At 44.4% G+C, this 19,939-nt stretch overlaps 1 protein-coding gene and 1 long non-coding RNA gene across 2 annotated transcripts in view; one reads left to right on the top strand and one right to left on the bottom strand.

Moving 5' to 3' along the window:
• The window catches only part of vwa8 (von Willebrand factor A domain containing 8), a 321,854-nt gene that overhangs the window by 290,975 nt on the left and 10,940 nt on the right, over nucleotides 1-19,939 (top strand). Inside the window, exons 40-42 of the mRNA XM_052013855.1 lie at nucleotides 421-529; nucleotides 5,984-6,109; nucleotides 10,253-10,411. Of these exons, the coding sequence (XP_051869815.1) occupies nucleotides 421-529; nucleotides 5,984-6,109; nucleotides 10,253-10,411 (394 nt within the window). The remainder of the gene's footprint in view (nucleotides 1-420; nucleotides 530-5,983; nucleotides 6,110-10,252; nucleotides 10,412-19,939) is intronic.
• Nucleotides 1-19,939, bottom strand: part of LOC127569327 (uncharacterized) — a 32,914-nt gene that overhangs the window by 3,952 nt on the left and 9,023 nt on the right. The window contains exon 2 of the long non-coding RNA XR_007956176.1: nucleotides 3,570-3,648. This is a non-coding gene — a long non-coding RNA (uncharacterized LOC127569327). The remainder of the gene's footprint in view (nucleotides 1-3,569; nucleotides 3,649-19,939) is intronic.

Genomic DNA, 19,939 nt, shown 5'->3' with positions numbered 1-19,939 from the left:
TGAGACTGATGGAATTCTGTTTGGCAAGGGATTAGCAACATGGAGAAAGGTGGGCAAATGTAATTGATGCGCCAAACAGCCAGAATCTGGGGGAATGGTGGAACAGTCCTGCTTCAGTATTCCAGTATTGCTTATTTCAAAAACTCCCAAACAAGACCAAAAAGTAGAACTAAATTATAGAAACAGTACCAGCACACAGAATTAGTTGAATTCCCACCTGAGCAACAATTTAAGTCCTGTCATTTTCAATAGGAAAAATAAATACGATATTTCCTAAATCAGAAAGTTAATGCAATAGTAAACAGTTTGGCACTGTGGAATTGTGAAATAAGCCATACGTTTCCTTCATCAGTTCAGACAAACCCTGCATTTCACAGTTAGGAAGCCCTTAGATAACACTCTTCCTTGTCTGTACTGCAGGTTAAAGGAAATTCATATGAGTGAATATGATGCTGCTACGTACGAGAGGTTTTCTGGGGCTGTGCGGAGACAGGTGCAGTCAATACGGGTTATCCTGGACAGTCTGCAGGTAAGCTGAGTCTCAGTCAGCTGTACAGAAGGGCCTTCATCTTTCATCTACCTCCAGTATGACATAGTGTCTGCATTTACGTTGGTTGTAAATAACCAGTAGGAAGAAATGAATGTGTGCAAATGGTGTGTGCCAGCCCTTCAACGCCAGTGAGTTTTGAAATAGAACCAGAAGCTGCTGGAAACAGAGTGACTAAGTGAATCTTCAGACGGAGATCAGGGATTAATAATAAATTGAACCTTCCAGCTCCTAGACATGTTCTGAATTTTAATGGCGCTATTTTTTTGCCTGGGTATACAGATCATTGATTGCTGTGGGTGGCACCATTTTTATCATGACACATGAGAGCCCTGATGTTTCTTTGGGAGTCATTAAGATTAGGGCCCACTTCATGGATGCATCTCTGACCACCACCACCTCCCCCCCCATTCTGTCCCTAGGGTCAGGTATAGTAGCATATTTGGACAGCCTTGTTTGTGTAGTTTGTGGTATAAGTGAGAATATGTCAGAAGGGTTAGGCTGAACTGGACTGGACTAATTGATGTTCTCTCTAGAAAGATATAATGTGCAGTGAGGAAAAGAGAGATTGTGTGTGTGTGTGTGTGTGTGTGTGTGTTTGTGTGACTGTGACTCCCTGCTTCTTATTCCAAGCTTAGAACCAGTAGTGGTAAATTCTTCACTTCTAACTGTATTTCATTAACCAGCACTTCTGACACCATGTCTCAGTATCTCTCTCTACAATACTGGAAGAAAGTCGAACTGAAACCAAGAAACAAAACATCTTTATTTAGGAAAGAACGTGTATTTTGCTAAGTTCATTTCTGACAGCAGCCTTTATTGGTAAAGACAGGTTCTCCCTAATGTTCTACCTTATGTATCATTGCAATATCTATCCAAGGAGCAATTGTTAACAACTCTTAAAGGGGTACTCACACAGTATCATGTAAGATACCCATGTTGCACTCCTGATCTGTCATGATATTCAAAGCAACATTTCAAGATGTCTGTGGTTTGTTCTGCAATGCCCCTGCTCATGTTGTATCTGCACCCTTCTGTTCAGTACGGAAGGGCGAAGAGGGATGGCTGTAGTCTCCAAGAAGCCTTCACTAAACCTATCACATGCTGTGGTCTTCAAGTGAAATCACCATAACTGCTAGCAGGGAATGGGTTATTGAGCTGTGGGAGATGTTGGTGGTGACTGCCCAGCTGTAAATCAGTGCAGTGGGGGAAGGTAGTGCAGCATTTTTTCTTTATTCATTCAAGGAATGAGGGGTTTGCAGGCTCAGCCAGCATTTAATTGCCCATCCCTAATTGCCCCTGAGAAGGTGGTGATGAGCTGCCTTCTTGAACTGCTGCAGTCCTTAAGGTGTGGACATACCCACAATGAAACTTTTAGGGATTTTGACCCAGTGACAGTGAAGGAAAGGCAGTATATTTCCAAATCAGGATGGTGTGTGCCTCAGAGGGCAACTTCCAGGTGGTATTGTCCCATACTTTTGCTGCCCTTGGTCCTTCTAGCTGGTGGAGGTCATGGGTTTGGAAAGTGGCTCTAGGGAGACCAAAGTGGTGTCTAAGGAGCATGGGAGAGCCCCTTCTGCTCTCACAGTCTCCTGTGGGAAAATTCACTTCCCTGAGATAAATGAAGCCTGTGTAAGGTGCAGAGCTGGTGGAAAGGCAGCAACTTCCCTAGCCCATGATTTTCCACAGGCACATTTCCTGCTCCTGAAATCCATCTGCCTGTATACCAACTTCTTTCTTGTCAGATTAAGGTTGATTGTGGCCCCTCAAAAGAGTGTGGAGAAGAGGGGATTTTTTTTAATGTGGGGACAGCTTTGAAGACTTATTTTAGTGTTCCTTTTTAAGAAAAAGTAGAGTACATTTTGAAAGAATCTGATCAATAATTAAAAGCACAGAAGTAATCAGATCAAAACAGCCACTTTGGATGTCTGCCTGTTATTAACACACAGATAAATATATCAACTGGGGAGTTTGCTTGAAGTAAGCTTTAGTGAGTGAGTGTTTTGAAGATAAGGAGTTTGGGACAAGGGGAGAGCTCAGTGGTCTTGCACCCAAGTAATGACAAGTAGTGGAGCCACTGAAGCTGCCCTCAAACCCATCAAACACTAGCTCTGTACTGCTAAACCAGCACCCTGGAATTTAGTTAATGGCAGATCTATCACCCTTGAAACATTTCAAGATTACTGCACTCTGACGTGAGAAGCAAATTGTTTTGATTTGACGCATGGTTGAGGGTATTGCTTTCCTGGAGCCTAAACACCACAGGTCCTCCCTCTCACCACTTCCTCTTCCCACTGCACCTGGAGTGACGCTGAACTCAGGCAAGTGAAGCCAATCGTGAGGCTGAACCTGCAAGGGGGGGACCATGTCTTACAAGTCTGCAGCTGCCATTTCCGTTGGTGTAGTTTCCACTGAATTGCTCGTCACTAGAACAGCAATGATGTCTGGCAGATCACAGATGATATCTTTATTCAGCCCATGATGACTGAACCTCAATGGACATTTCCATTTCATGTGACATGTCGATGGCAGGTGTGGCTCTCCCTGTGAACATTCCATTTCTGCTCTTGGCTTCGTGACTACCCAGATGCATGCCTGTTAGTATTATAATCTGACTACTGCACAACTCTCCCTTCCTGTAGAACATACAGCAAGGAAGGAGTATTTAGCTTATTATCATTATTGTCACATGTACCGAGATACAGTGAAAAACTTACCATCCATACACATCATTTCAAAACATAAGCACATCGAGGTGGTACAAAGGAAAAGCAATAACAGAATGCAGAATATAATGTTACAGATATGTAGAGAAAGTGCAGCACAGGTAGATGGTAAGGTGAAAGGGCCATGACGAGGTAGATTGTGAGCTTAAGAGTTCATCTTTAATGTACAAGTTGTCCGTTCTTGTATGGGCCTCTTGTACCTGGCTTATCAAGGCCACATCACTACAAGCTTTTTACTCCCACCCCATTTTCCTGTCCCCACCTCCTTTTCAATCCCTTTTTTTCAAATACTTAACCAGTTCGATTCAAGTGCTCATTTCCCATTCATCTCTTGAAAAGCCCTGCTCACAGACTGGATTTGACCTCTTGTGGATTCTGAAACAGACAATATGAATGAGAAGCAAGTAAATATTAGATGGTTCTGCACGTACATTTGCTGAACAGAAGGAAACGTTGGTAGGATTGTAGGAAGCAGTTGGTAGGAGTAGATTTGCTTCGAGCAAAAGCACTTGCAAAGTATTTGGACAATTGGCCAGTTTGTATGCTGTAAATCTATATAGTGGGTTTCCAATTGTACATGGAAACTCCAAATCACAGTTCCTGACAATGCATAGGTAGAATCATAGACTCATACAGCCAAGGAGACACAAGAGATTGCAGGTGCTGGAATAAAATAGTGTACACAATCATGAGGGTTATAGATAGGTTGAGCGCACACAGTCTTTTTCCAAGGGAAGGGAAACTAAAAACTAGGGGGTATAGGTTTAAGGTGAGAAGTGAAAGATTTAAAAGGGACCTGAGGGGCAACTTCTTCATGCAGACGTGGTGCGAATATGGAGTGAGCTGCCAGAGGAAGTGGTTGAGGCAGGTACCATAACAACACTTAAAAGACATTTGGATAGGATGGGTATGGAGGGATATGGGCCAAACTTGGGCAAATGGGACTGGCTTGGTAGGCACCATGCTCGGCATGAAGGAGTTGGGCTGAAGGACTTGTTTCCATGCTGTATTACTCTGTGGCTCTATCTAGAGCAACAAACAATGCGCTAGAGGAACTCAACGGGCCAAGCAGCATCTGTAGGGGGAAAGGAATTGTCAATGTTTCGTGTTCTGATGCAGGGTTTCGACCCAAAATGTAGAAAATTCCTCCCCCCCCCACCCCCCTACAGGATCATACAGCCCACCTCGTTCCTGCCAACCATGATGTCTATCTGCACTAATCCCATTTGTCTGCATTTGAACCCTACCCCTCTATGCCTTTCCTGTCCAAATAATTGTCCAAATGCATTTTAAACATGGTAGTTGTACCTGCCTTGTCCACCTCCTCTGGCAGGCAGTCAACGTTTCAGGTCAGGACCCTTCTTCAGGACTGAAGATTGGAAAAGGGAAAGTCCAATATATAGGGGGGAAAACAGACCAGTGGCAGGTGGATAAAAGAGGGGAGGCAGGTGTGGGCACAGGGTGGTGATAGATAGATGCAGGTACGACAGGCAAATGCATGGGAGGAGGGGAGCAGATCCACCGGGGATGGGTCAGAGGTGTGGAGGCAGGCAGTATGGGGGGATGGAACGAGAGACAAAGGAGAGAGAAAAAAATGGCAAGGAGAAATATAGAGAAAAGGTGGGAAAGGGAAGAAGAGGCAAGGTGGGGGAGGATGGTTTACTTAAAGTGGGGGAATTCGAAGTTCATCCTGTTAGGCTGTAAATCGCAAGACAGAAAATGAGGTGTTCCTCCAGTTTGCATTTGGACTTCCCCCGGCGGTGGAGGAGGTTAAGGACTGACGTATCAGTGATGGAGAGGGAGGGGGAGTTGAAGTGACTGGCAATGGGGAGAAATTACTGCATTCACTGCTCCAAGTGTGGCTTCCGCTACATTGGCGAGACTAAACACAGACTAGATGACCGTTTCATAGAACACCTACATTCCATCCATAACCACGATCTGCGTCTCCCCGTTGCCAGTCACTTTAACTCCCCCTCCCACAATATCACAGATATGTCAGTCCTCGGCCGCCTCCACTGCCGGGAGAAGTCCAAATGCAAACTGGGGAAACAACATCTCATTTTCCATCTTGGGATAAACATCGACTTCTCCCACTTTAAGTAAGCCAACCACCGCTCCCCTCCCTACCTTTTCTTTTCTTCCCTTTCCCAGCCTCTCTTTTTTCTCCTCGCCATTTTTTTCTTCTCTCTCCTTTTCCTCTCTTCCCCTCCCCCCATGCCGCCTGCTTCCATACCTCTGACCCATCCCCCAGTGGATCTGCTCTCCCCTCCTCCCCCACACCTGCCTATCACTATCTCTTACATGTAACTACCTATCACCACCTTGTGCCCACCCTGCCTCCCCTCTTTTGTCCACCTATCACTGGATCTCCTTTTCCTATCTTCAGTCCTGAAGAAGGGTCCTGACCCGAAACATTGACCATCTGCTTTTCCCCGTGGATGCTGCCTGACCTGCTGAGCTCCTCCAGCGTCTTGTTGCTTTTTCATCCTGGTGAATCTCTTCTGCACTCTCTTTATTATGACCATATCCTTCCTATAGTGTGGGATACAGGAGCACATCTTAAACAATTCCCATTGTTTCTGTAGTTTTGTTTTAGAAATAAAAATAGATGCAGTTTGTAAGATGATTGTTACAGAAGTATGATGTGTTGTTGAATACACCATGAGCATTTCATTACATTGTTGTCATTTGCTCATCCCTCTTACAGGCAAAAGGCAAAGAGAGACAATGGCTACGGCACCAGTCGATAGGAGAGCTTGACGATACCAAGATAATCGATGGCTTGACAGGAGAGAAGGCAATTTATAAGCGCAGAGGAGAGCTGGAGCCTGAAGTGAGTCTGAGAGGAAAGAAAATGGTTTTGATAGGTTGGGTTAAGATCGACTCAGTACCTGTGGAAAGGTGTGGAGTCAGTCCCTTCCTCCATACACAAAGAAAATAACAGCAGCTTAGAACATAGAACAGTACAGAACAGAAACACCATGTCTGTGCCAACTATGGAGCCAATCTAAACTAATCCCTTCTTCCTGCACATATCCCTCTATTCCCTGCCCGTTCTATTCCCTGTCTAAATGCCTCTTAAATGTCAATATTGTATCTGCTTCTACTGTTTCCCCTGGCAACATGTTCCAGCACCCACCACTGTCTGTAAAAAAAAATTGACTTGGACTGTCTTATGTTGAGAGGTTGGAGAGACTGGGATTGTACACGCTGGAATTGAGAAGATTGAGAGGGAATCTGATTGAAACATACAGGATTATTAGGGATTGGACAAGATAGAGACAGGAAATATGTTCCAGATGTTGGGCAAGTCCAGGACCAGGGGGCATGATTTAAGAATAAGGGCTAGGCCATTTAGGACAGAGGTGAGGAAAAACTTCTTCTCCCAGAGGGTTGTGAATTTGTGGAATGCACTGCCTCAGAGGGCAGTGGAGGCCAATTCTCTGGGTACTTTCAAGAAGGAGCTAGATAGGTTTCTTATAGATAGGGGAATCAAGGGATATGGGGACAAGGCAGGAACAGGATATTGATTGTTGAGGATCAGCCATGATCTCAAAATGGCGGTGCAGACTCGAAGGGCCGAATGGTCTACTTCTGTTCCTATTGTCTATTGTCTATCTCCTTCAAACTTTCCCCCTCTCACCTTTAAAGCTATGCTCTCTAGTATTTGACATTTCTACCCTGGAAAAAGACTCTGCCTATCTCCCCTGTCTATGCCTCTCATTATTTTATATACTTCTATCAGCTTTTTAACAGTGTGCACCCCACCACTGCACCATCGTAGTGATAGAGACAGGCCAGGGTGTGAATGTTCTGGGATTTTTCCCTTCCAAAGAAACACAATCTCAGAGGAAACTCGTGTTTATAAGAGCATAAAAAATAGAGGCAGGAATCGGACAATGGCTCCTCAAGCCTGCTCTGCCTTTCAGTGTGACGCTGACTGATCTCATCTTGGCCCCAACTCCATTTCCTGCCTGTTCCCCAGAACCCTCAGCTTTCCTTTTAGGTTCAAGAGGAGAGTGATTCAGACTGCTGAGAGTCAGTCATAAATGTGGATAAATTGTTCTAGAGATATAAAAAAATGTCAAATGAAAATACTGTTTAATCTTCTTCTTTCTTTCCTGTCTGTTAAACCAATCTTTCTTTCTTTGCATTTGTTTTCTGCTAGATGTGTCCCTGTTGTCCCCTGTCTTCTTCTCCGTCGGATCCCCTGCTCCTTTGTTAGTCCTGGTTCAGAAGCTATACTGTTGCCGTGTTGTCCTCTGCAATCCCAGATTTCCTGCAACGCTCATGCATTCAGCACTTGGTAAAGCAAAAATTCCCAGGAAACAGGTTTAATGGTTTGATGCACTCCTCCAACTTTTCCCTTAACAGTTAGTTACAAAAACAAGTCTTGAAGCTAACCCAGCAAACCATTCATTTCCAATTGGCAAACTACAGTTACTTTTCTAGGCAGAGGCATATTTATTTGCCTATTCAATATTAAATTCCACATCTGGAATGCTTTTAGTTTCAGATGTTCCTGAAGTTTCAAGTTCTCAAAGTTTGACAACTAATTCACCCATTTAGTTACTTAAGATAGAGAGGCACAAGAAATAATGACCTAATTGTCTCATTGCTTAATCTGAATTATAAAATAATATCAACAGATAGTTGGAAACTGTAATACATTTGAGTATAAAAATATAACTTGTTTATTTGAATACTTCTGCTTGCACTGATCAGCGTGGATTAATGTCTAAAGGTTTTCTCCCTCCTCAGGTATCGAAATGTTGACCTTCTTTAGGTTGTCAGGCATGGTGCTCGCTCCTTTGTGAGTCCCTTCAGGGTCCAGGAGCTAAGGTTACTTGCAAAGCTGATTACCACAGCTAATCTAATTGGACAGTGTCACTTCCCTTTAATGTGGAGTTCAACTTTGAAGTTCTGTGCTGCAGCAAATCAATGAGCATGAAATTAAAAATGTAGCAAGTGCAAAAACAGAGAGGTTGTTGTGTACAATTGAAAATAGTTCATGAGACAACAGCAGAGGGGCTGCTCTATTCCTCTGTCATTTGGATTCCAGGAGCCCAGAGATTGAGAGTCAGTTGCTTGTGTTCATGATGATCAACCCATTTCCCTCTAGACTTCACGAACAAACTTTACCAGAAGAAAGCAAAATGATAGAAGGCTGACAGTGAATCACCCCAATGCCACGTCTCCCGCACTTGTCCTGCTCCCCCCACTCACTCACCCTCCCTCCCCCCCACTCACCCTGTTCCCCAACACTCACTGTTTCACTCCATCACTACGTATCCCCACTTACTGTTGCTGCCCCTCTCTCTGTGTCTCCCCTCTCTCTCTGTTCCCCCTCACTCTGTTCCTCCTTTTCACTGTCCCCACCACTCTCCCTGTTCCTCCCCCTCTCTGGACCTCATCTTCTCTCTATGACTTCCCTACTCCCCAAGTTCCCCCTGTACAGAGTGTCTCCCACACACACTGTGTTTCTCCACTTGCCTCTTCTCACTTGCTATGTCTTCTCCACTCACTTGACATTCACCTGAAATGTTGATTCTGTTTCTCTCTCCACAGATGCCGTCCAACCTACTAGCTGTTTACATTCCTGTAGCATTGTCAGCAGTGTTTTCAATCACCTCTCAGTGGGCTTGCTCAGTTACATTTACACCAGAGAGGTAGCTGTGCCGACTTTGTCTGCTGCTTTACTGCATCCTGAGTGATAGGTCATGCCTCAGTGACCCTAAACACCAACATGCAATATTTGGAAGGTCTGTGAATGAATCTTCAAACCTGGGAGCACCATATGGAGCCATTTCATCACTTTGGACCTCCATTCTAATCTCGTTTACTTTTTCAAATATCTGTCTGGGTGGACCTAATGTAATAATAATCCTGATGAAGAAACAAACTGCTGATGGAGCTCAGCAGGTCAGGCAGCATCTGTGGAAGCAAAGAAATAGTCAACGATTCAGGACGAGACCCTGCATCAGGGCTGAGAGTGTAAAGGGGAGATAACCAGTATAAAGAGGTGAGGGGAAGGACTGAGACAGGAGCTGGTGTGTGATAGGTGGATCGAAGTGAGGAGGGGGATGATGGGCAGATGGGGGAGGGAGGGGTGGAGATGGCGACGGAGGCTGGGAGGTGATGTGGAGACAACAAAGGGCTGCGGGTTCTGGAATCTGATAAGAAAGGAAGGTGTTGTGGAACCAGGTAAGGGAGCGATGGTGGGCAGATGGGAGCAATGAGGGGGAAGGGTGGGGATAGGGGACAGAGTGGGTAGGGTGTGTGGGTGATAGGCAGATGGAACCAGGTGGGGGAGGGGAAAGAAACTGGGTAATAAGGGAGCTGGGGGAAGGTTGGAAAGAAGGAGCTCTGTGAGAGAACCTGGGTGGATCAGAAGGAGAGAGGAAGGAGCGCAGGGTGTGTGGGTTACTTGAAACAGGAGGATTCAGCGTTCAATGGGGGGTTTCGACCCGAAACGTCGACATTTCCTCTCCCCACACAGACACCACTCGACCCGCAGAGTTCCTCCAGCAGATTGTTTGTTGCTCAGTATTCATACCATCAGGTTGCAGACTATCCAGGTGGAATATGAGGTGCTGTTCTTCGAATTTGCATTTGGCCTCACCCTGGTAGTGGAGGAGGCCGAAGGCAGACAGGTCGGTGTGGGAATGGGGAGGGAAGTTGAAATGGCTTGTAGTAATAAATAATAACCCCAGCCCTTTAAGGGGCGGTGCCAGACTACATTCACACTGGCCAATTTAAAGGAAACCTCCTTCGTTATGTTTTTAGTCGCTTCCAAACAGATTGGGGGTACTACCCGCAGGATACTGAGGCAGTGGGGAAGAATGTCCTCCACTGTGTTACGTTCTGGGATAATATCCACAGGTTCTCAACCTTCCCTAGGTGGAGGACCTGTTATTCCCTAATAAGGACGTTGTTTGCCTTTTTCTGACTGAACAAATTCTGCCTGCCTCTGCAGCTTGGAAGCCCCCAGCAGAAACCTAAGCGCCTGCGGCTCCTTGTGGACGTCTCCGGCAGCATGTACCGCTTCAACGGACTTGACGGCAGACTGGAGCGCTCCATGGAGGCTGTCTGCATGGTCCTGGAAGCCTTTGAAAATTACGAACAGAAATTAAAGGTAAAGTCCATTCTGATCAGCGGTGGTTTGGAAAGATGAGGTAAACAGGTGGAACCTATTGCACAGGAAAACATTCAGCTTTTAGTTCCAATCCCATGCTGTTTCTCTGTAGATGGTACATCTGTCCATTTTTACCTTGAAAAGTAGTAAAAATATCTTTTTCAGCACACTTAGGTGCAGTGCATCCAGATTATAATGCAGCACATCAGGACTACATAATACAGTGCGCCCCAGACAGTATAATACAGTGCATCTCAGACTGTGTAATACAGTGCATCTCAGACTGTATAATGGTGTTTCAGACTGTATAATACAGTGCACCAGGACTACATAACACCGCATACTACAGCAGAGTGCCTCCCAGACTATATAATACAGTGCCTTTCAGACTGTATAATACAGTGGATCTCATTCTACATAATACAGTGGATCACAGACAGTGCAGCTCAGCCATCGGGGAGGAGGTTAAGGAGCCTGAAGACCAGCACTCAACGATTCAGAAACAGCTTCTTCCCCTCCGCATTCAGGTTTTTGAATGATCCATGAACACTACCTTGTTATTCCTTTTTTGTTGCACTATTTATTTATTTTTGTAATTTATAGTAATTTTATATCTTTGCGCTGTACTGCTGCCACAAAACAACAAATTTTACATCATGTAAGTCAGTGATAATAATTCTGATTCTGTGTAATATAGTGTCTATCAGACTGTGTAATACAGTGGATCACAGACTGTATAATATAGTGGATCTCATTCTATATGATACAGTGCATACAGACTGTAATACAGTACATCCCAAACTATACAATACAGTGCACCAGGACGACATAATACAGTACATCCCAGACTACATAATGCAGTCTATCGCAGAGTGCATCCCAGACCATTTTAGCTCACTGCATAAATGTTCTCCCTGGAATTTTTTACTAATCATCTTAATTCTGTTCATCATCTGGTTGCCAACCATCCTTGCAGTGAAAACAGTTCATCCTTCCTCCTCTATCAAAATAATAAGCATGTTTTGTTCTGATTTTTCCTTTTAACTTATGTTCTATCTTAAGTTGTTTTATAGAATAGCCATATCAACAAGAACAATTACTAAAGCTGTGTTCCAAATGATATTCCTTTTAACACAATATGTAATCCACACTTGAGCTACTGCTTATCATCGTGAAGCAGGTCCATGCTCTTTTGACAATTCATCAAACCAGTTTCCTCTCACAGGTGTCGCATTCCAAGGTAGCCTATGCTTGAGCTTCACAGCCAAGTGTTACTTCCTCTGTCTCCGAAAACATGTCACTGTTTGTGGCTCTGGACCTTAACCCACTCAGTTCCAACAAGCACCAGCATTCACTGACACTGATCTTTCTCTCAATTCATGGACCTTTCCTAGCCAAGATCTCTAACCTGAACCAAAGATCAACCTGTGGTTCAGTTTAAACAGCACCATTCAATTGGTTCATCTTCATTAGTTGTGAATGGATGTGAAAATAGAATCTACCTGAGGATGGCGTTGAAATAATCAGGAGTGGAGTGTTAACTGCAGGGAGGAAGGAAGCCTCAATCAGTGATAACACAGACCAACTATCCAACACTGTCCTGAAGGAGAGGGAGTCATGATGATTTAAGGCAAGGTGCTCAGTCTGTAATCCTTGGAGTGTAGGAGACTGAGGGGTGACCTTATAGAGGTATATAAAATCATGAGGGACATAGATAGGGTGAATGCACACTGTCTTTTTCCCAGGGTTGGGGAATCAAGGACTAGAGGGCATAGGTTTAAGGTGAGAGGGGAAAGATTTAATAGGAACCTGAGGGGCAACTCTTTCACACAGCTGGTTGTGGGTATGTAGAATGAACTGTCAGAGGAAGTGGTTAAGGCAGGTACAATAACATCATTTTAAAAATGGATAGGTACATGGGTAGGAAAGGTTTAGAGGGATATGGGTCAAACGCGGGCAAATGGGGCAAGTTTAGATGGGCAGCTTGGTCATCATGGACAAGTTGGGCAGAAGGGCTTGTTTCCACACTGTATGACTATGTACGACCCACTTTCAGGTTTTTCTTTTACATATTCACACATGGGATGCAGACAGCACTGGCAGTGCCTACATTTATTACCCTTCCCTAATTGCCCATTGAACTGAGAGTCAATTGCCAATTGAGAGTCCAGCACATTCATGGATCTGGATTCTCACAAGACCGGGTAAGGACAGATTTCTGTCCTGGGTTTGAAAAGGTCAAGTGCTCATTTGAATGTACCTGCTGGAAATATGCAGAGGATTGATGAGCAAGACCAAATGCACAGCGCATAAACTGCTCAAAATCACATATAAATTAATATTGCAAATACATTTTTTTTAATATTAGTCAAGGTCAGGAGGAAATAATGCTGTCAAGTTCAAAAGACTTTTGGTTACAATGATTGGCTTGAACTTGAGGTATGTCAAGTGATGCCAGATTGACATTATGAGAAGAGGTTGCAAAGCCTTTCCCATTGATATTCCCATTGAAAATTAGGGCGTGATCTTATTAAAGGGAATAAAAAAAATAAAGAAGGAGGGTAGAAAACTAATTCCTTGATACAGGTTACAACAGGGTCCATTCCCAAGAACTGTTCCTAACCCGAACTGTTCATAAGGCAGAAATGAACAACGACAGGGTGTGGGAGAGGATCACAGGACAAGCTGTGACAGGAGAGCAAGCAGGTGCAGGAAGTGTGGCCGCCAGCCGGCCTCACAGACTCAGTGAGTGAGCGAGTGAGTCTGCTCAGCGCTCCCAGCTCTGCTCGGCTCAACCCAGCCCCCGATTGTTGCAGCTCAGGGGAGTGGGGGAGAGAAGGTATGCTGAAATACCCCATTCCCACCCTGCAGAAGATGCCTGCAGCCTCATAGCAGCCAGCAGATCCTTCCTTATCCATCTCAAAAGTTTGTTTGTATGTACAGGGTGTTTGTAAGTCAGGCATTCGTAACCTTGGGATGATCTGTAGATGAATCCAGATCAAGGGAACATCATGATGTTGGGAAGAACTTTCTCACACAAAGCTTGGTAAACAATTGAACAGTTGAAAATGTCAAATCTCCAATTGATAGATCTTTGTTAAGGGTATTAACAGTTATGGAACCAAGGAGATTGGATGGGCTTAATGTACAGGTCAGCCATGATCTAGTTGAACAGACTTGAAAGACTGAATGGTTTCCCTTGTTCATTTGTTCCCACTCTCATTTGGGAAAGTGAAAGCTTACATTGTAAGAAGTTTTCAGTTCGAATGATGTAATATCATCTTCTGTCAGCCCTGCCACTCCCAATGTTTTGTTCCCTCCCTCCAGTAAAGGGGATGATGAGGTTGTTAAGTGGATGTCCCACCTGCCTGCTTAAGTGCACTATTTGAAGAATTGCAGTGTAATGTGCACTTATCTCTCAGCCACCACTGTAACAGATTCCTCCCTGTACAGATTATTGTCTTTTGTGTGAACTGGCTGTCAGGTTTTCCCTCAATAAACAGCAGCACATGCACCTCAAAGTAATGTTTTGGCTGTGAAGCATCCCGGAGCCCCAATCTGGAGGTTACGAAGTTCTGCCAGATGTTGCCTGAGGGTCCTTAGTGCAGAGGTTCAAACAAATTAGATGAGAACCTTTTATCTGATTAAACTTGATGTCCTTCGCACCTGTACATCTGTGACTTCCAGCAAGTTGGGAGACAGATCATGAAAACAGGTTTTAATTACACAAGTGCATGTAATTTTTTTTGTATTCATTCAAGGGATGTGGGCTCCGCAGACTGAGCCAGCACTTAATTGCCCATACCTAATTGCCCCTAAGAAGGTAGTGGTGAGCTGCCTTCTTGAACCGCTGCAGTCCTTGAGATGTGGGTATACCCACAATGCTGTCGGATGGGAGTTGCAGGATTTTGACCCAGCAACAGTGAAGGAACTGTGATATATTTCCAAGTCAGGATGGTGTGTGGCTTGGAGGGCAACTTCCAGATGGTGGTTGTTCCCATGCTTTTGCTGTCCTTGTCCTTCTAGCAGGTAGAGGTTGTGGGTTTGGAAGGTGCTGTCTAAGGAGCGTTGGTGAGTTGCTGCAGTGCATCCTGTAGATGGTACAAACTGCTGCTACTGTGCATCAGTAGTGGAGTGAGTGAATGGTTGATGATGGGGGTCTATCAAGTGGGCTGATATGTCCCGTATGGTGCCAAGCTTCTTGATTGTTGTTGAAGCTGCACTCACCCAGGCAAGTGGAGAGTATTCATCACACTCCTGACTTGAGCCTTGTAGATGGTGGACAGGCTTTGGAGAGTTAGGAGGTGAGGTACTCGCTGCAGGATTTCTAACCTCTGACCTGATCTTGTCGCCACATTGTGTATATGACTACTCCAGTTCAGTTCCCAGTCAATGGTAACCCCCAGGATATTGATAGTAAGGGATTCAGTGATGGTAATGCCATTAAAGTGTTAGAGGGTAATAGCTGGATTTTCTCTTGTTGGGTGTCGTCATTACCTGGCACTTGTGTGGCATGAATGTTACTTCCCACTACCTGCCTAGGCCTGGATGTTGTCATTTGGATGTGGACTGCTTCATTATCTAAGGAGTCGTGAATGATAATTGATAATTGGTTTATTATTGTCACATGTACCAAGGTACAGTGAAAAAGTGAAAAACTTAAGTACATCTAGGTAGTACAAAGGGAAAAGCAATAACAGAATGCAGAATATAGTGTTACAGTTACAGAGAAAGTGCAGTGGAAATAGACAATAAGGTGCAAGGGCCATGATGAGGTAGCTTGTGAAGTCAAGAGTTCAAGAATGGTGCAGAACATTGTGCAATCATCTTCAAACGATTGAAGGAAGATCATTGATGAAGCAGCTGAAGATACTTGGGCCCATGCTTTTCCTGTTTTTAAGTTTTATTCTGTCCTGAAAGATCAGGTGCCTCACTATGTTCGGAAATCCTTGAAAGTGGTAGGTCGAGTTGAGAAGCTAGCACAGAAAGCATGTGAGTGACTTGACTTTGTAAATGGGAGATTAAATTTTTTTAAAAAATAAGGGAGCTATATTCAAACGGCAGATATCTGGTTCAGTCTCAGCTGGAAGGTTGGGTATGATTCCGGGTTCTGATTGTAGCATGAATGTCAGGGCCCCAGGGAGGGTGCAGAGGAGAGTTAAGGTGAAGGACTTCATTTGTATGATTGGATTATGGAACGAAGGGGCTGAAAAAAATTAAGGGGAGACAGGAGGGAGGGAGGGAGGGAGGGAGAGAGAGAGAGAGAGAGAGAGACTACTATTTCTGATGAGTGTTTGATAAGCAGAAGTTATATGTTTATATATTTGGAAAATAAACTTGAGAGGAAACGAGAAGAAAGTTAGTTCTTCATACTGTAGTGTATGTTACACTCTCTACAATTATCTGGAAGAGATTTTTTTATTCAGTATTTTCAGATTGAATTCATTCTGTCCCCTAACCCCCACTTCCCTCACTCCCTGACCCTCCTCCCTCACTCCCTTAGCCCTCCCCTCACTCCCCTAACCCTCCCACTGATTCCCTAAACCTGCTTATCACATAACTAATTTGGTTACTCACTCCCCATGCCAGCTTGTGTCCCCATAAGACAGCTTGGTAGGTCCATCAGTCCCTGTGCTCATGTAGAAGCTAAAAAGCAAGAATAAAGACCAGACACTAACCTGCTAATAACTCCATTAAACTGCACATGCACTCCCCTGTCACTCACTCCCACCATCTAGAGACTTAAACAGCCTTTCAGGTGAGGCAAAGATTCACGTGCACCTCTTCCAACCTTGTCTACTGGATTCGGTGCTCTGGAAGACAAGGCTGCTGCTAATGGAATGATTAATTTGGAGGAGAGCAGGTATCTCGGAAGGTTATAGGAACTCAGATTTCCTCCAGGTGCTCTGGTTTCCTCCCACTTTCCATGTGTGGATTGGTAGGTGAATTGGCCATTGTAAGTCGTCCCTATTGTGTAGGTGAATAGTAGAATTGGTGGGGAGAGGGGGGGTAGTGCTGATGGGAATGTGGAGAGAATAAAATAGAATAAATGTAGATGAATGCTTGATGGTCAGCATGGACTCGGTGGGCCGAAGGGCCTGTTTCCATTCTGTATCACTCTGTGATTCTATGATTCCTCATTATTGATTGTGGGATATTGCTGCTGAGAATTTTTTATGTTCCCCACATTATAATAACAACCCACTTTGAATGTACTTATTTGGCCTTAACTACTAAAGACCATCCAGGTCATGTAAGCTGCTTTAGAAATGCGAGTTCTTTCTTGTTTTAATTTAAAGTTGTAAACTGGGATCTCCAGACTGCACTCTTTCATTCCCTCTACTGATATTTCAAGTGTATTCATGCAGCTTCAATTTATCTGGACTGTTTCAACTTTGAATCCTTGCATCACATTTTACCCCTGCTGTGTTCCAGATGTCACCAGACCTAACCTTCAAACTAGATTATCCCACCCACTCTCCCTGTTGCCTTCAGATAGCAACTTGCGAGTGAGGCTCTTTATGCTGTCTGCACCCACCCTTCTCCTTTCTAGCTACATCTAGACAGTTGCTCCAATTAATATAGGAACAGCAGGAGGATCTTCAAATTCTCGTGCCAGTCCTCTCTTTCATTTAGATCACTGCAGACCTGTACCTTAACTCCATCCACCTGTCTAGAGGTACCTTTGCCCACTAAACTCCTCTTCATGCTCTTCTCTTTCCTGTAATCATTCTAATGTGTTTTCAGTTCTGCAGTAATTGTAAAGAGAAGGCTTCCATGTAACAGGAAAGTAGCGGTCACCATGTCTTTCATTTGGGGATTTTGTGTCTGGCCCTTGCAAAGTTTAAGAGCTTTTTGACACATGGCTGTACCTGGGTGTGGCACTGACCATACTTTAAAGTGCAGTGTGTACATAACACAGCTGAATCATTTGCTTGTTTGAATTCATTTGCTTGTTTGAATTCATTTGACTACAGGGCATCCAATCTGACTAAAACAGTTGCAAAAAGCTATTAATTTCACTCAAAATAACTTCATGCCAATATAAAACTTTCCACTGCAGAAACAGGCTATTTCCCGCAACTGGTGACATGCCAGCTTGTGTCCCCACAAGATGACTTGGTAGGTCCATCTCTCCCTGTGCTCATGTAGAAGCTAAACAACAAGAATAAAGACCGGACACTCACAGGAAATGACATAGCAACACTGCTGCCCCCACCATCCCACACACACCAACCGCACTACCTAATTATTTTCAAGTAACTTTCACTCCATATCAAGTTCTTCATGGTGATGCGGTTTCTCCTCTGACCCAGTACTGTGTGGGTGGAAAGTTGAAGTGTAGCAGCAATTTGAAAAAGGCTTTGTGCATTTCAGGGGCCAAAGCATCTGTGGGGGGTGATTTTGTGTGTGTGTGTGTGTGTGTATTGATCTATATGTGTCTGTCACTCAGACACGCAGCTTTTTCTCACCATCACTCCCTCTTTTGATTGCACCATCATCTCTAATTTGTCAGACTCTTTACCTGATATTCCACACTGGAGAAGCAGCAATTTTCTCCAACTAAAGACTGGGAAGACAAAAGCTATCATTTCCCTTCTTAAGAGGGAAATCGGGAGGGCAGGGAGAGGGTATGAGATGGATCTGGCAGGTAAAGTTAAAGAAAATCCCAAGAGATTCAACAGCTATATTAAGAGTAAAAGGGTGGCTAGGGAGACAGTCGGTCCCCTTGGAGATCAGCAGGGCCGCCTACATCTCAAGCCACAGGAGATGGATGGGATTTTTAACGAGTATTTCTCCTAGGTGTTTACTGAGGAGTAAATCATGGTTGCTCAAGAGATAAGGGAAACTAGTGAAGATGTTTTGGAGAACATGCATATTATCAGGGAGGAGGTATTTGCAGCCTTACAGCACATTCAGGTGGATAAATCCCCAGGGCCTGACCGAGTGCCTGCTTGGACTTTGTGAGAGGCTGGAAAAGAAATCACAAAGGCTCTTATGGAGATATTTGCTTTATTTTTAGCCACTGGTGAAGTTCCCGAAGACTGGAAGGTGGTTAATGTTGTTCCATTGTTTAAGAAGGTTAGCAAGGACAAGCCAGGGAACTACAGACCAGTCAGCCTGACATCAGTGGTGGGGAAGTTACTGGAGGGTACTCTGAGGGACAGGATCATCAGCATTTGGATCAACAAAGTCTGTTTAGGAAGAATCAGCATGGCTTTGTGTGTGGAAAGTCATGTTCGACGAATCTTTTAGACTTTTTGAAGAGGTAACTTCTTGAGGGTAGGGCAGTGGATGTTGTCTGCATGGACTTCAGCAAGGCCTTCAACAGGGTCATGCATGGTAGGCTGGTCTGGAAGGTTAGGTCCCATGGAATCCAGGGAGAGCTAGTTAGGTGGGTTCAAAATTAGCTCAGAGGTAGGAAGCAGAGGATGGTGGTTGAAGGTTGTTTCTTGGAATGGAGGTCAGTGACTAGTGGTGTGTTGCAGGCGTCGGTGTTGGGGCCCTTGCTATTCGTTATTTATATAAATGATTTGGATACGAATGCACAAGGCCTGATCAGTAAGTTTGCAGATGACACAAAATTAGGAACTGTTGTTGATAGTGAAGAAGGTTATTGTAGATTACAGGGGGATCTTGATCAGTTGGGGAAGTGGGCCAAGGAGTGGCAAATGGATTTCAATACAGATAAATGTGAGGTGATGCATTTTGGAAAGTCAAACCAGTGTAGGACTTATACTATGAATGGTGGGGCACTAGGGAGTGTAATAGAACAGAGGCACATAGGAGTACAAGTGCATAGTTTGTTGAAGGTGGCATCACAGATAGACAGGATGATGAAAAAGGCATTTAGCACGCCGACCTTCATCAGTCAGGGCACTGAGAACAGGAGTTGGGACATTATGTTGCAGTTGTATAAGTCATTGGTGAAGCCGTACTTGGATTTCTCTGCACAGTTTTGATCACCCTGTTATAGGAAAGACCTAGTTAAACTGGAAAGAGTGCAGAGAAGATTTACGAGGATGTTGGCAAGACTAGAGGGCCTGTTACAGTGAGAGATTGGCCAGGCTAGGTCTTTATTCCTTGGAACATAGGAGAATGAGGGGCAACCATAAAGAAATATTTAAAGTTATGAAAGGCATAGATAAGGTGAATCGTAACAGTCTTTTCCACAGGGTAGGGGAGTCCAAAACCATGGGGCATAGGTTTAGGGTGAGAAGGGAAAGATTTAAGGGACCTGAGGGGCAACTTTTTCCACGCAGAGGGTGGTGAGTATATGGAACAAGTTACCAGAAGAAGTGGTTGAGGCAGGTGCAATAGTATAATTTAAAAAGCGCTTGGATAAGTACATGGAGGGGTGGGACTTGGAGCGATATGGGCCAAGCGCAGGAAATTAGGACTAGCTGGATGGGCACCATGGTCAGCATGGACTGGTTGAGCTGAAGGGCCTGTATCCGTGCTGTATTGCTCTATGACTCTACATGTCCACTGACCACTAACTCTACTCTCCTTGCCTTTAGTCTGAAA

This window comes from Pristis pectinata, chromosome 4 (genome assembly GCF_009764475.1).
Source record: "Pristis pectinata isolate sPriPec2 chromosome 4, sPriPec2.1.pri, whole genome shotgun sequence".
Taxonomy (NCBI): Eukaryota; Metazoa; Chordata; class Chondrichthyes; order Rhinopristiformes; family Pristidae; genus Pristis; species Pristis pectinata.
This window is presented reverse-complemented; position numbering and strand designations above follow the sequence as displayed.